A 13089-nucleotide genomic window follows, 5' to 3' on the forward strand; every position below is an offset into this window, starting at 1 on the left:
TAATGCACATTACTGCAGGGTAAGGTATTTTTTTTATAGATTCCTCCTACAGCCATACTTAAATGTTTGTTATTTACTACGATCATTAGTGGGTTGACTGTTAGGGGTTGCGAATAAAATTATACAGTTGAAAGTTTTTGACCCAAATTTAAAACCCAGTCATTTACCTAACTGATTCAATAAAGTGGCATCTGACTGGTCTAAAGTGATGTAAAGCTTTTAAACTCACCATACAAAATGTTTTTTTTAATTTATGTATGGTTACAAACAATTACATTTGAAGAAAATGTATCCCAATGCCAAATATAAAAGCAAAAATGAATAAAAACATAATGTCAAGAGAGTAAAAAGTGTACTTAGTGAAGTGTCCTGTGACTGTATATGTTTGTTGCATGTGTGATCTTCTCATTCTTGCAAGCTGCTGCCTCCATTTCTTGCATATTTTATCAATCCACATTGTCCAATAAAAATGAGTTATCTTTGTCAACATGCCAGTTGATTTTGCATTTCCCAGATAAGTGCACACTTAACATCAAACAATACAAGAAATGTATGAATTCCCACTCCTTAATTCATCATTATTGTGTGTGTTGTGTCCCTAGTTTCTTCCCTGCATCAGTTGTTTTGTCTTTAGAACAATCTTGTCCAGTGTAACATAAACATGGAAACGTACAATAATTGTCTATTTTCCTATTTCAGAGGAGAAATATTCAGTGATTTATCCCTATTCCGCTCGGGATGAGGATGAGATTGACCTGGAGAGAGGAATGATTGTGGAAGTTATGCAGAAGAACTTGGAGGGCTGGTGGAAAATCAGGTAATTCACTCAACTAAACGGACATCGAGCGACATTAGTAAAAAGTCTCTGAACATGAGTACAGTCTACAACATACTTTTGATAAAGAAAGAGTGACTAAAAGGATTGGAGAAGTCTTTACAAAAAAAATCCCACCAAATACATTGTACAATAAGCAGGAATAACTGTAAAATGGAGCAACATGCTATTATGTAATAAGTTGCATTATGTCTGCTGTGGGAGTGGTAGAGTGTTGTGTTTTTGTGTTTGTTGTGTTGCATTGTATGGTATGTTTTTTTTATTCGTGTAGGGATCCCCTTGAAAGGGAGATGTTGCATCTCAAGGGGCTATCCCGAATCAATGGAATTGAATTGAACTACTTTATTAAGATGGAATAAAAGCTCAGCAGAAAAAACGACTGGAGAGAGGAAGTCTAGAGTCACTTTTATCGGAGACTTCCACATAATCAAAACATGTCAAGACACCTCTTCTCATACCAATCGCACACTTCCGGCTTCACAATAATAGTGCTACGCGTCACCTCTGGTCTGACGACCATAACAAAATGAAAAATCGTTTTAAGTTAAGATCATGCTTTGTCAAAGATGTTTTGTAAAGTAATCTGTGATAATTCTACCTAAATAAATGTTTTCTGACAGATGGAAATGAAACACATATTCTTTTATAACCTGTTCTAATTGATAAAATGTTTAACAAGCCAATGTTACATTTCATTAATAAATAGAAAAGGTTAAAACATTGCCCTACAGAGATATTAATACCATTAACTTTACAACAAGTAATGTACAGAATAATGTATTTAGTAGAAGTATCACAGATTACATTACCAAACATCTTTGACAATCAAAGCATGATTGTAACAATCCACATTTTTATATTATTAATGCGTGAAATTATTATCTAAAACGGTGTAGCTCCTCCTCTGAATGCAAGTGCTCCTACTGCAGGAATACAAATTCTGTACTCCAACAAAATACAAAATATGGCAAAACTCCCAATACACCGCAGGCAATTTTTAAAATTCTCTTTAAAAGTGTGTTTTTATCATTTTGTGTTGAGTTGTTTAAAACAGCATGTTTAAAAAACATTTCATTGTCTAATTGTCCAGTCATGGTAATACAAACTTGAAAATGATCTGTCTAGGGTACTCTTATTAATGATGAAAAGTTGTATCTGTCTTCGATATTGCGATCATTTTGAGTTCACTTTGAACAAACTGCGATAAATCGTGATAAATATTCTAACCGTCTGACAGCCCTAACATTTATTTTTTATTATTCGAATTGAAAAAATATTGCACCAAGTTAGCAAAATTATTTGCCTGAAAATGTGTAGTCTGAAAGCCAGAAACATTTTTTTAGAAGCAAAAATGGCTCCTAGTAATAGTAAGGGTGTCTCGATCCGAAGTCAGCAAAAAAAAAAAGGTAACAAATTATTTTGGCTTGCATCTAAAACCTTTGACATACACTCTGATACAAGCAGTCCTGCAGCGTGATTACCTTTGCAAAACTTGACACCCAGTTAACATCTAAATGTCCTGCAATAAGCACACACATTCTCTTTTCTTATATTTTAGTCCAAGTCATTAACAACATGTAAACAGGGTAGTCTATTGGCTTCCAGGAGCTAGCAGCTACACAACAGCTGAGCACACAAAAGCCCACAAGCCAGAAGTGTCTTTAATTGAGCAATATTGCAGTTTAAACATGACATGTGTCAATAAAAACATGTATCAAATAATAGTTGAATATTAGATACAAAGTCTCAAACGTATTAGAAAGTATACAGTAACAAACGCGTCTGCATAATTCCACTTGCTGCGTCATCAGTGCAATACATTTTCATAACATGGTCACTACTGCATAGTTTCTCTTGTTATATATAACAACTACTGCATAGTTTCTCTTGTTATATATAACAAGAGAAACTATGCAGTAGTGACCATGTTATGAAAATGTATTGCACCGATGACGCAGCGAGTTAAAAAAGTAAATAATGGGGGTATAAATGGAAATAAAATAGAAAATATAACAAAAGAATAAAAATAAAAAGCAACAATAAGAATAAAAATATAACAGTAAAAATACGAGTATATTCGTATTTTTACTGTTATATTTGTATTCTTATTGTTGCTTTTTATTTGTATTCTTTTTGTTATATTTTCTATTTTATTTCCATTTATACCCCCATTATTTACTTTTTTAATTCGATCTCAATTCTGTACACTGCTGCTGGAATTTTTATTTTCATGAGGGAACTCTCCTGAAGGAATCAATAACGTACTATCTATCTATCTATCTATCTATGAGCTTGATTCAATGAATAATTGTGGCCACTAGGTGTCGCCAAAACACTGACTACTACCCCACTTTCACATTAAACCAGCATAAGGTTAATGTTTTTCATTGCTACTGTTGTCTTCTTAGTATTTTCACATGATTCATCCTTTTCTTCTTCTGATCCAATAAACATTTGGAAATATTTGAAACAAATGTCTTACTAAACGTTTTGTGTAAAGAATAACAAGTGAGTTAAATGGAAATTGTGATCAACTCAAACTCAATTGCCTGGTTGGTCTTTCATACTGACTAGGGCCATTGGTAAAATGCATTTGCAATGCAGCGGTGGCTTAAATATTTCAACGGAAGATGATAGGCAGATTGTGGCTTGGAAATGTTGAAAAACAGCCTTTGGCCCCACCCACATTGCCACATGTAATGTCTTTAGGGTAAATTTACTCATAACCTTAACGACCTCAAATGCTCCTGTGCAGCCTTTGCACTGTGTTGACATTTTAATTTGTATTTAATACACAGGGATTCAGTTGTGAAATAATGTGTATAAATAATAATCTAATAAGTACTGTAGTTTTTCTAAGTAGCAAAGCAATAACCATGTCCTCCCGCCATCAGGTACCAAGGACGCGAGGGCTGGGCCCCAGCCTCCTACCTGAAGAAGTCGGACATTCAGAGCCAGAAGCAGGCGGCGGGCGGCGCAGCGCACGCCAGTGCCAACGACCTGGACGGGGTCTCCAAGCAGAACCATGCGGTCAACTCCAACCGGGAGAACCAGAAAGAAAACAGACTCTCGTTCTTTTCCGATCGAAGTAATGTGTCAATGTGGACGAATACTGTTTTAGGTTTTATTGTTCAACACTGATTTGTTTCATGTTCATTCACAGAAATGGGACTGAGACAAAGACCTCCACCACGAAGAGATCTCTCCATAGTAAGACATTTAAATTCATGTATATTCTCTACCCTAATGCATGCAATTCAACAAATAAACTCCACACTTCAATTAGACACGCTAACATGGTCTTAGTGCAAATCTGTGGATGTAACTTTAATGGTATTATTACACCCCGTGAACAACTCTGCATCATCACAGGCCTAACGCTATATTGGCCCTTAATTACCTCTGTCTAGTGTTGTCCCAATACCAATATTTTAGTAACGATACCAAAATTATTTCGATACATTTCTAATTTGGAGCCTTTGTTTGCTTACTCACTACTAAAAGACAAGTTGTCTCATATGTTCACTATTTTATTTAAGGACAAACTTGCAATAAAAAAAAACATATGTTTAATGTACCGGTAAGATTTTTTGTTAAAATTTTGGTACCGGTACCAAAATTATTTCGATACTTTTCGGTACTTTTCTAAATAAAGGGGACCACAAAAAAATTGCAGTATTGGCTTTATTTTAACAACAAATCTTAGGGTACATTAAACATATGTTTCTTATTGCAACGTTGTCCTTAAATAAAATAGTGAACATACAAGACAAATTGTCTTTTATTAGTTGCTGACATATGCAGTAACATATTGTGTCATTTTCCATTCTATTATTTTGTCAAAATTATTAAGTACAAGTGGTAGAAAATTAATTATTAATCTACTTGTTCGTTTACTGTTAATATGTGCTTACTTTCTCTCTTAGCATGTTCTATCTACACTTCTGTTAAAATGTAATAATCACTTATTGTTCTGTTGTTTGATACTTTACATTAGCTTTGGATGATACCACGAATTTGGGTATCGATCCGATACCAAGTAGTTACAGGATCATACATTGGTCATATTCAAAGTCCTCATATGTCCAGGGACATATTTCCTGAGTTTATAAACATAATATAAAAAATGTTTTAAATGAATGAAGGTGTTGTGATGCCAGAAAAAATCGACATAGTCATAGTACCGTATTTTTCGGACTGTAAGTAGCAGTTTTTTTTTCATAGTTTGGCCGGGCTCCAGTGCGATTTATGTATGTTTTTTTCCTTCTTTATTATGCATTTCCGGCAGGTGCGACTTATACTCCGGTGCGACTTATACTCCGAAAAATACGGTAGTATCGACTAGATACGCTACTGTACTTGGGGGTGGCGGTATAGTACCAAAAATGATTCATTAGTATCGCAGTACTATACTAATACCGGTATACTGTACAACCCTACTTCTGTTTGTGGAAAGTTTGGGTGGTCTTTCACAAAACTCAATGCTATGACAGGGCTGTACAGTGTGACCAATTTACTCGCATTTGTGACTAAAAATAGGTCGTGCGACTGGAAAAACAACAAAAAAAGTATCACTTGTTCGAATATGGATTTCAACCCCCTCATTCTCATTTTAATCCTAAAATAAAACCATAAAAAGTGGATCAAATAGAGTCGAGAATTATATTTTCTCAAAATTAATGTTCTTGTTTATGTTTACAAACTCAGGGAATACTTCCCTGGACACAGGAGGACTTTGACGGCAAACACCATATTATTCAAATGAGTAAAATATGTTAGTTTTTGTTTTTGTTCAGTTCTTGTGTACTATTGACTTTGTTTTGCTTACAAAGCGTAGGTAATAAAATAGCAGGAGTAATAACGATATTGTGCTGATACTGTTGAATTGTTTAAAGCACTCACACTAGATACATTGAAACACATGTACACGTATCACCACAATTCATCTTCTCATTATGAATGTAACAACTTGGGTCTTTTCACAGCCTCGTGGTACAAATCTTCCCAAGCCCCCTGGTCCACCTCAAGTCGAGGAGGAGTTCTACACCATCGCAGACTTCCAGACCACCATACCTGATGGGATTAGCTTTCAGGCTGGAATCAAAGTCGAGGTAAAAGCAGCACACGCTACTTGGTTGGAAATGTTTTGTAATACTAAGAAAATGGCTAATTTCATTGAGCAGGTGATTGAGAAGAACGGAAGCGGTTGGTGGTACATCCAAATTGATGAGCAAGAGGGTTGGGCCCCGGCTACTTTTATCGACAAGTACAAGAAGACAAGTAGCGCCCTCAGGCCCAATTTTCTGGCGCCTCTTCCCAATGAGATGGAGAAGCTGCAACTGGAGGACAGTAGTTCAAGTGTTTCAAGCACCGATGATAGTTGGTCCAAGCCTTTACCGGATGAACCGACAGCAGCCGCCGATAGCTTTGCCCGCCCCAAGTTAAGAGACTGGAAGTCCAGCGCTACCAAGTCATCGGCCTTCTCTGGACCGCTACCCCCAGCCCCGGTGTGTCCGCCTGAAGAGAAACCAGCTTTGCCACCTCGAAGGGAGTCCATCCATAAGAGTTTTGAGTTGGAGGTGGCTGAGAAACCAAGACCTGATCATTCTAAGCCTTTGCCACCAAAACCCCCAGTGCCAGGAGTCATCATACCAATGGTTCCACCAAAGGCAGCACCTTTCAAACTAGAGAAAACCCCAGAACCAAAGAAGGAGGACAAGAGCAAAGCACTTCACCTTCGGAACGAAATGGGTCTTGAATGTGGTCACAAGGTCTCTGCCAAAGAGGTGAAGAAGTTCAACCTGAAACCAGTACCCAAGCAGCCACCAAAACCCAAGTCAGAAGTCCCGGAGGAGAAACCACAGCCAGCTGGTCCAGCTGTATTCATGAAGCCCAAACCGGTGATCCGACCTAAACCTTTTCCAGCGACAAAGCCAGACCCGCCAGCAGCACCGGCAGCAGAGAACAAAGTTGACATCACCAACCTGAGAAGTAAGCTGAGACCTTCAAAACCCGTAGATCCCAGTTCTGCTTCAGGGGAGGCCAACCATCAAAACGAGACCCCGGTGGTCGGTTCCCACCGTAGCAGTCCCCCTCCAAGCCTACCACCTGTTCATACGTCGTCTCCAAGTAACAGCAGGAACTGTGAGGAACCCAAATGTTCTCCTAAACACTTGAACGGCCACAGTCAGGAGAAACCAGCAGTGCCTTCCCACAAGGAAGTCCCTCAGAGACCACCGGCTTTGGTTCCAAGAAGACCCCCGCCTCCAAAGAAGACCGAGCCGTCCAGCCCTACCGACTTCAAGCCCGCTTCAAAAGATCTGGGACCACCCCAACTCAACAGACCCCCACCCCCTAAACCTAAGGGTTTCTCTCAGGAGTCCAAAGTGAATAAAATCCCCATTCCTCCGAAACCCCAAGTGAAGAGCGACAAGCCAGGTCCGCCCAGAGACAAACTCCCACCCTTGCTGAAGGAGTCCAGTAAGGACGAGCTGTATCTGGCCGTGGCGGACTTCGAAGGCGAGGACCAGACGTCCAGCTTCAAGGTGGGGACGCTCTTTGAGGTGCTGGAGAAAAATAGCAACGGTTGGTGGTTCTGCAAGAACGTAGGAGAAGAAGTCGAGGGCTGGATCCCTTCCAATTACTTGAGCAAGAAACCATAGGTAGACAAAAAAAACTACTTTGTAGCAAGTAGGCTTTTTTTTATTTTATTTATAGGTACACGTTCTTATACTTACACTAAACCAGCAGAAACACACATGTGATGTTTACTTCTATAATCCAAACATTTTATTGGAAGCTTCCTGTCAGTGTTAGCATTACAGAGGCTAGGTGTTAGCATAGCATTACAACTAATCTCCACTAAAGATGGGTACTGAATTCAGGACTTTTATAGGTACCGACATTCTGTGTACCGTTCACGTAAAATCGTTTGTGATGTTACATCTGTGTTACCAACTCAAAAACACTTGAAAGGAAAACAGAGTGGACTCTAGGTTGTTTTCCCTGCCAACAAAGCAAGTCTGCCTGATAGAAAAACGCTCAAAAGTGTAGTGGGAGTAGCTCAATGCTAATTTGTATTGGAAATACCATAAACATGCTACTGATTGGCGTTGGTGTTAAAGAGAACTACAATAAGATGCACATTGCAAACAAACAGCCAGTGGGTAATAAGTACAATACTTACAGTACAAAAACTTTATAGGACTCAACAAAAGACAAGACTCGCACATTTAACTTGATAATGGCAACACAAGTCTACTACATAATACTTGCAAATGAGACTCAGAAGTGTAAGAAACAAGATAGAATAACTGGACGGCACAGATATTATCAGCTCACTATTAAAATGTTGAATTCATTTTTTAAATTAACATCACCACAAGAGCACATGCTAAAGTACCGTATTTTTCGGACTATAAGTCGCAGTTTTTTTCATAGTTTATGAAAGTTGCATAATGTTTTTTTCCTTCTTTATTATGCATTTTCGGCAGGTGCGACTTATACTCCGGTGCGACTTATACTCCGAAAAATACGATACCGTAAATTGGTATTGTTGAATAACGTCATCAATTCCCAGTTCCAATGTGAAAGGTACCCATCCCTAATCTCCCCCCACGCCGTAGTTGTAGTTGATGGCCCACTATTAACCTTTATGCCACCCTCAGGCATTTTTGTTCCATTTTTCTCATCTTTCGGGGAACTTGTTGCACCCTCTGGTGCCTTTGTGGCCGACGATGGACACCTAAAAAAAAAGTGCTGGTACACATTATCTGACATTACTTTTTTTTTTTTCCACTGAAACAACTTTCGACTTGTTGGTAATAATTATCAGGATTTCAACCCTTTTAATGCCACTTCATGTAATTTATGTAGGGTCAAATGGGCCCAAAATAATTAAATACTATTTTAATTATTTTGATTTTGAACTACATTTAATTATTTATTGAATTATTGATTTTAATTAATGATTTAATTAATTATTACACAATTTAATTTTTTTAATGATTTATTTAATGACTCAATTTGTAATTCTGTCAAAAGAAACCAAAAAAAAAAAAAACATCCACTGCAGAGGATGCTGGTTTTTAAAATGTAACCTGTTCAATTTTCCCAAACTACAATAAATAATAATGAAATTGTAATTAATTTTTGGGCTTTTGCAAAAAAAAAAAAAATAATAAAGAATTAAAGTATAACTTAAAGGGTTGAAATACTGATTGTTTTTAATGTGCTTGAGGTTGAGACTATTGGCAAAATATGATTTAATAGCAGTTTTTTTTAGACCTGCACATGTCCTGAGGGCAAGTGTTAGTAGATGCTACTGTACCATACATAAAAATAAATATATATTTGACATTCCAGTAGTGGACAAATGATGAGTTTAACGGGCTTTAAATGCTAACAGCAATCACAACAAGAGTTCACGTTGCCAAGTAGAAGTGCTTTCTTACACCAGTCAGTTGTATTCATTAGTTTGTATGTGTTTGATTATTGTTGCAAATACGTGTAATATTGTGTACTCCTCACTCATTTTAACACCAGGTCAAACGTAGATTTGCACATGCTAGAAATAAAAAGAGAATAAGGCTGCCATATACCGTATTTCCTAAAATAGTGGCCTCACAAAGTTGATCAATCAGTCACTTAAAGGCTTTATTTATTTAAACCTTTAGATGCACGCCAATGGAAATGACATGGACATTAATCAAATATTACAAGACTAAATATATTGTATATTTTAAAGAATAAATACCACAATCCGAATAAACGCCCAGCCACTATATAAAGAAGTACGGTAATTGGGAGTGTCTGACCCAGTGACTGGTGCAATTACTTCCAGTATTGTCACACAGCAAAGTGTGTATAAAATATGGGTTTACATTAGGGCTTGACTGGTCTCAAGCACGAGCAGTGTATCAAAATGTTTTGTTTTTTTATTGTAAAGACTATCTTTGATGTTTTTTGTTTAAACATTGTGCTAATGAAGGAACCAGGAAGAGAAGAGAAGTGTTCAGAAGAGGGTTTGGACCTTGTGCATTCATTCTATGGTTATCGTCACCGATTAGCCAAGTAGGAAAATTGACGCACTATCAGACAAGACTTTGAAATGTTAGTCGCTATGTTGAGTTTTGTCATTTTGACCAAGAACTGGCAGGAAAATAAACAAAGAGAATAAATGCACGGAATGTTTTGTAAGTATGGATGACAATTGTGTGGGTTGTCATGGCAGCATATAACAGTTTTTTTATTTTAGCTTTTTTTTTTTGTTACATTGAATTTTTGTTAATAAACATTTCAGATTTTTTGGGATCTGGTGCAACTGTTTTTTTTATTTTATTTTTTATTTTAGATAAATAAAAAGAAACTATGTTTAAAGCTTTGCAAACAATATGTTATGATGAAGGGGGGGAAATGGTGGAAATATTTGAATGGGTTGCTAACTGCAATGCTCACGTCCTTGTTTTGTTGATAATGCCTTTGTATTTCGTAAAGTTAATGTACAAACATTTGGAAAAAAAAACAGAACATACATTACAATAGTATCATTTTTTCATTACTGTATTTTTCAGAGTATAAGTCGCACCTGCCGAAAATGCATAATAAAGAAGGAAAAAAACATACATAAGTCACACTGGAGCCCGGCCAAACTATGACAAAAACTGCGACTTATAGTCCGAAAAATACGGTACTTTTTTGAGAGGGATTTGTTTTGGGTAAAAAGTCCATCCATCCATCCATCCATCCATCTTCTTCCGCTTATCCGAGGTCGGGTCGCGGGGGCAGCAGCCTAAGCAGGGAAGCCAAGACTTCCCTCTCCCCAGCCACTTCGTCCAGCTCTTCCTGTGGGACCCCAAGGCGTTCCCAGGCCAGCCGGGAGACATAGTCTTCGCAACGTGTCCTGGGTCTTCCCCGCGGCCTCCTACCGGTCGGACGTGCCCTAAACACCTCCCTAGGGAGGCGTTCGGGTGGCATCCTGACCAGATGCCCGAACCACCTCATCTGGCTCCTCTCGATGTGGAGGAGCAGCGGCTTTACTTTGAGCTCCTCCCGGATGACAGAGCTTCTCACCCTATCTCTAAGGGAGAGCCCCGCCACCCGGCGGAGGAAACTCATTTCGGCCGCTTGTACCCGTGATCTTGTCCTTTCGGTCATAACCCAAAGCTCATGACCATAGGTGAGGATGGGAACGTAGATCGACCGGTAAATTGAGAGCTTTGCCTTCCGGCTCAGCTCTTTCTTCCCCACAACGGATCGATACAGCGTCCGCATTACTGAAGACGCCGCACCGATCCGCCTGTCCATCTCACGATCCACTCTTCCCCCACTCGTGAACAAGACTCCGAGGTACTTGAACTCCTCCACTTGGGGCAAGATCTCCTCCCCAACCCGGAGATGGCACTCCACCCTTTTCCGGGCGAGAACCCGGAAAAGGTGTATGCATTTTTTTTTACAAACTTGAATTCTTCCAAAAATAATAATGCACATTAATGACCATTACAGTAATACCAGGAAACTAACAATATTGCTTTTTAACCAATTCAATTTATTCAGTATTTGCTGTGTCATGTCTAATAAAGTAACAACAAGTTGCAAGGAAGCAAATCTTGCAAGTGCAAACCTTCTGAATCAAAGACTTTGTGCACAGACAACATATCTTTAGATGGACATCCAGCCCCTGTTTTCCAGACAAGTTTATTTCCACCAGAACCTCCTCTGTTTTCTGGTCAACTCTGTGCAAGTTTGTTTACTCTGCTTTCATCTGTGCAACGTTTCCCTGTTTGCAAGTCGTCTGCTAGCTTTTCCCTGCATCAACACTGTCCTTGTGCGTTTGGCCCATTTCTTCCACTTCCACTTGCAACCTTAGTGTTTTTTGTGTAATTCTAATACAGTGCTAAAAAGTTGTGAGCGAAAAGATCTTGCAAGTGCAAGTTCTTCAACCCTATTGACAGCCCTGGTTCCCTCAAATATACTAAGGCTGCATGAATACGATTCAAATCAAGATTTCAAAAGTCAAAAGTAATTTACAATACAATAATACATATGCTGTTAACATCACAATTGTAATTTTATAATTAATTACTCTCTCCGTTTGATAGCATATCTCCACTTCTTGTACTGTACGGCTTAAGGGAAAAAATCTGTTTAAATTTAGAGTAATTTGTTGTGATATTACAGAGGACTGTGACTACATTATTTTATTGTGAAATAGCAGTTAATTTATTTGTTGTAATGTTAAAGAAAATGTTGATCACAGTATGTCAAATTAAAAAAAAAATATTGTTAAATGCTGTGAAATGTTGTAAATTTGTACAGTACATGTCAAGGATAATAAATACAGAAACCATTATTTTCAAGTGTAGACCAGAATAAATTAGAAAAAAAATACACATTATTGGTTACCACTCGTACAACTAATGTGCTTCAGCTAATCCAAATTGTCATATTTATAGTCATTTTAAAATCATGTTTGGGCCACTTTATATTGAATTTGTTGGCACATTATTACAAATTTTAAAAAAAGCAACATTTTTAGGTGTCAGCCCTTTGAGACACTTGTGATTAAAGGCTGTATAAATAAACTTTGATTTGATTGATTTAGATGTTAAGCCGATCTTTAAAAAAAATCCACAACCCCATTTTTTTGCGTGTTTTAAAAAGCCGGTTTCAATCTAATTCATGCATTAATTTGTGTTTTAGTGCAAGTAAACATATCAAGCGTGCGTGTGTGTGAGTTTGTGTATGGGACGGCAAAGTTGGATTTAGGGTGATTTAGGGGGTCTTAAAAAGTAAAAAAATAAAAATAAAGGCTTAAATCTAATAATTTGTATTTAAGGCCTTAAAATGTCTAAAAGTCTCCTAAAATCTCATAAAAGGTCTTAAATACGATTTTGAAAGGTCTTAAAAATCTATTGGCGTTACTTTTTAGAACTAAAAACTGCAATCTTGCTCGTCATATTTGAGGACGCTAAAACGGAACTAAAATAGGCTACCTGTCAGAATGTATTGAGCACCAGCAGCTAGTGTGCTGTGTGCGCAGCTTCGTGTTGTTACAGCTAAGCATAGCAGCGGAGAAAACTTAACAAAAGCCCACAGCAAAGCCAAATGACTTGCATAAAATGGGTAAGTACAAGTTCAACGATTTAGTTGTTTTTGTTTACTTGTGTCATATTGTCATCATAGTGCAGTCTACACATTATCGCTTATGTGTGATTGCCATCTGCTGGTCACACTTATCATTACACCATGTACCA

The 13089-nt window shown here is 37.8% G+C and overlaps 1 protein-coding gene across 4 annotated transcripts in view; it reads left to right on the forward strand.

The window, feature by feature from the left end:
• The window catches only part of sh3pxd2b (SH3 and PX domains 2B), a 63547-nt gene extending 55476 nt beyond the window's left edge, over positions 1-8071 (forward strand). For all 4 annotated transcript variants that reach the window (XM_061962517.1, XM_061962519.1, XM_061962518.1 and 1 more), the window contains 5 exons: positions 700-817; positions 3730-3923; positions 3999-4045; positions 5821-5946; positions 6019-8071. In XM_061962517.1, the coding sequence (XP_061818501.1) occupies positions 700-817; positions 3730-3923; positions 3999-4045; positions 5821-5946; positions 6019-7497 (1964 nt within the window). In that variant the 3' untranslated portion in view covers positions 7498-8071. The remainder of the gene's footprint in view (positions 1-699; positions 818-3729; positions 3924-3998; positions 4046-5820; positions 5947-6018) is intronic.
• Positions 8072-13089: the final 5018 nt, after the last annotated feature.

The sequence above is a fragment of the Nerophis lumbriciformis genome, linkage group LG09, assembly GCF_033978685.3.
Source record: "Nerophis lumbriciformis linkage group LG09, RoL_Nlum_v2.1, whole genome shotgun sequence".
Lineage (NCBI taxonomy): Eukaryota > Metazoa > Chordata > Actinopteri > Syngnathiformes > Syngnathidae > Nerophis > Nerophis lumbriciformis.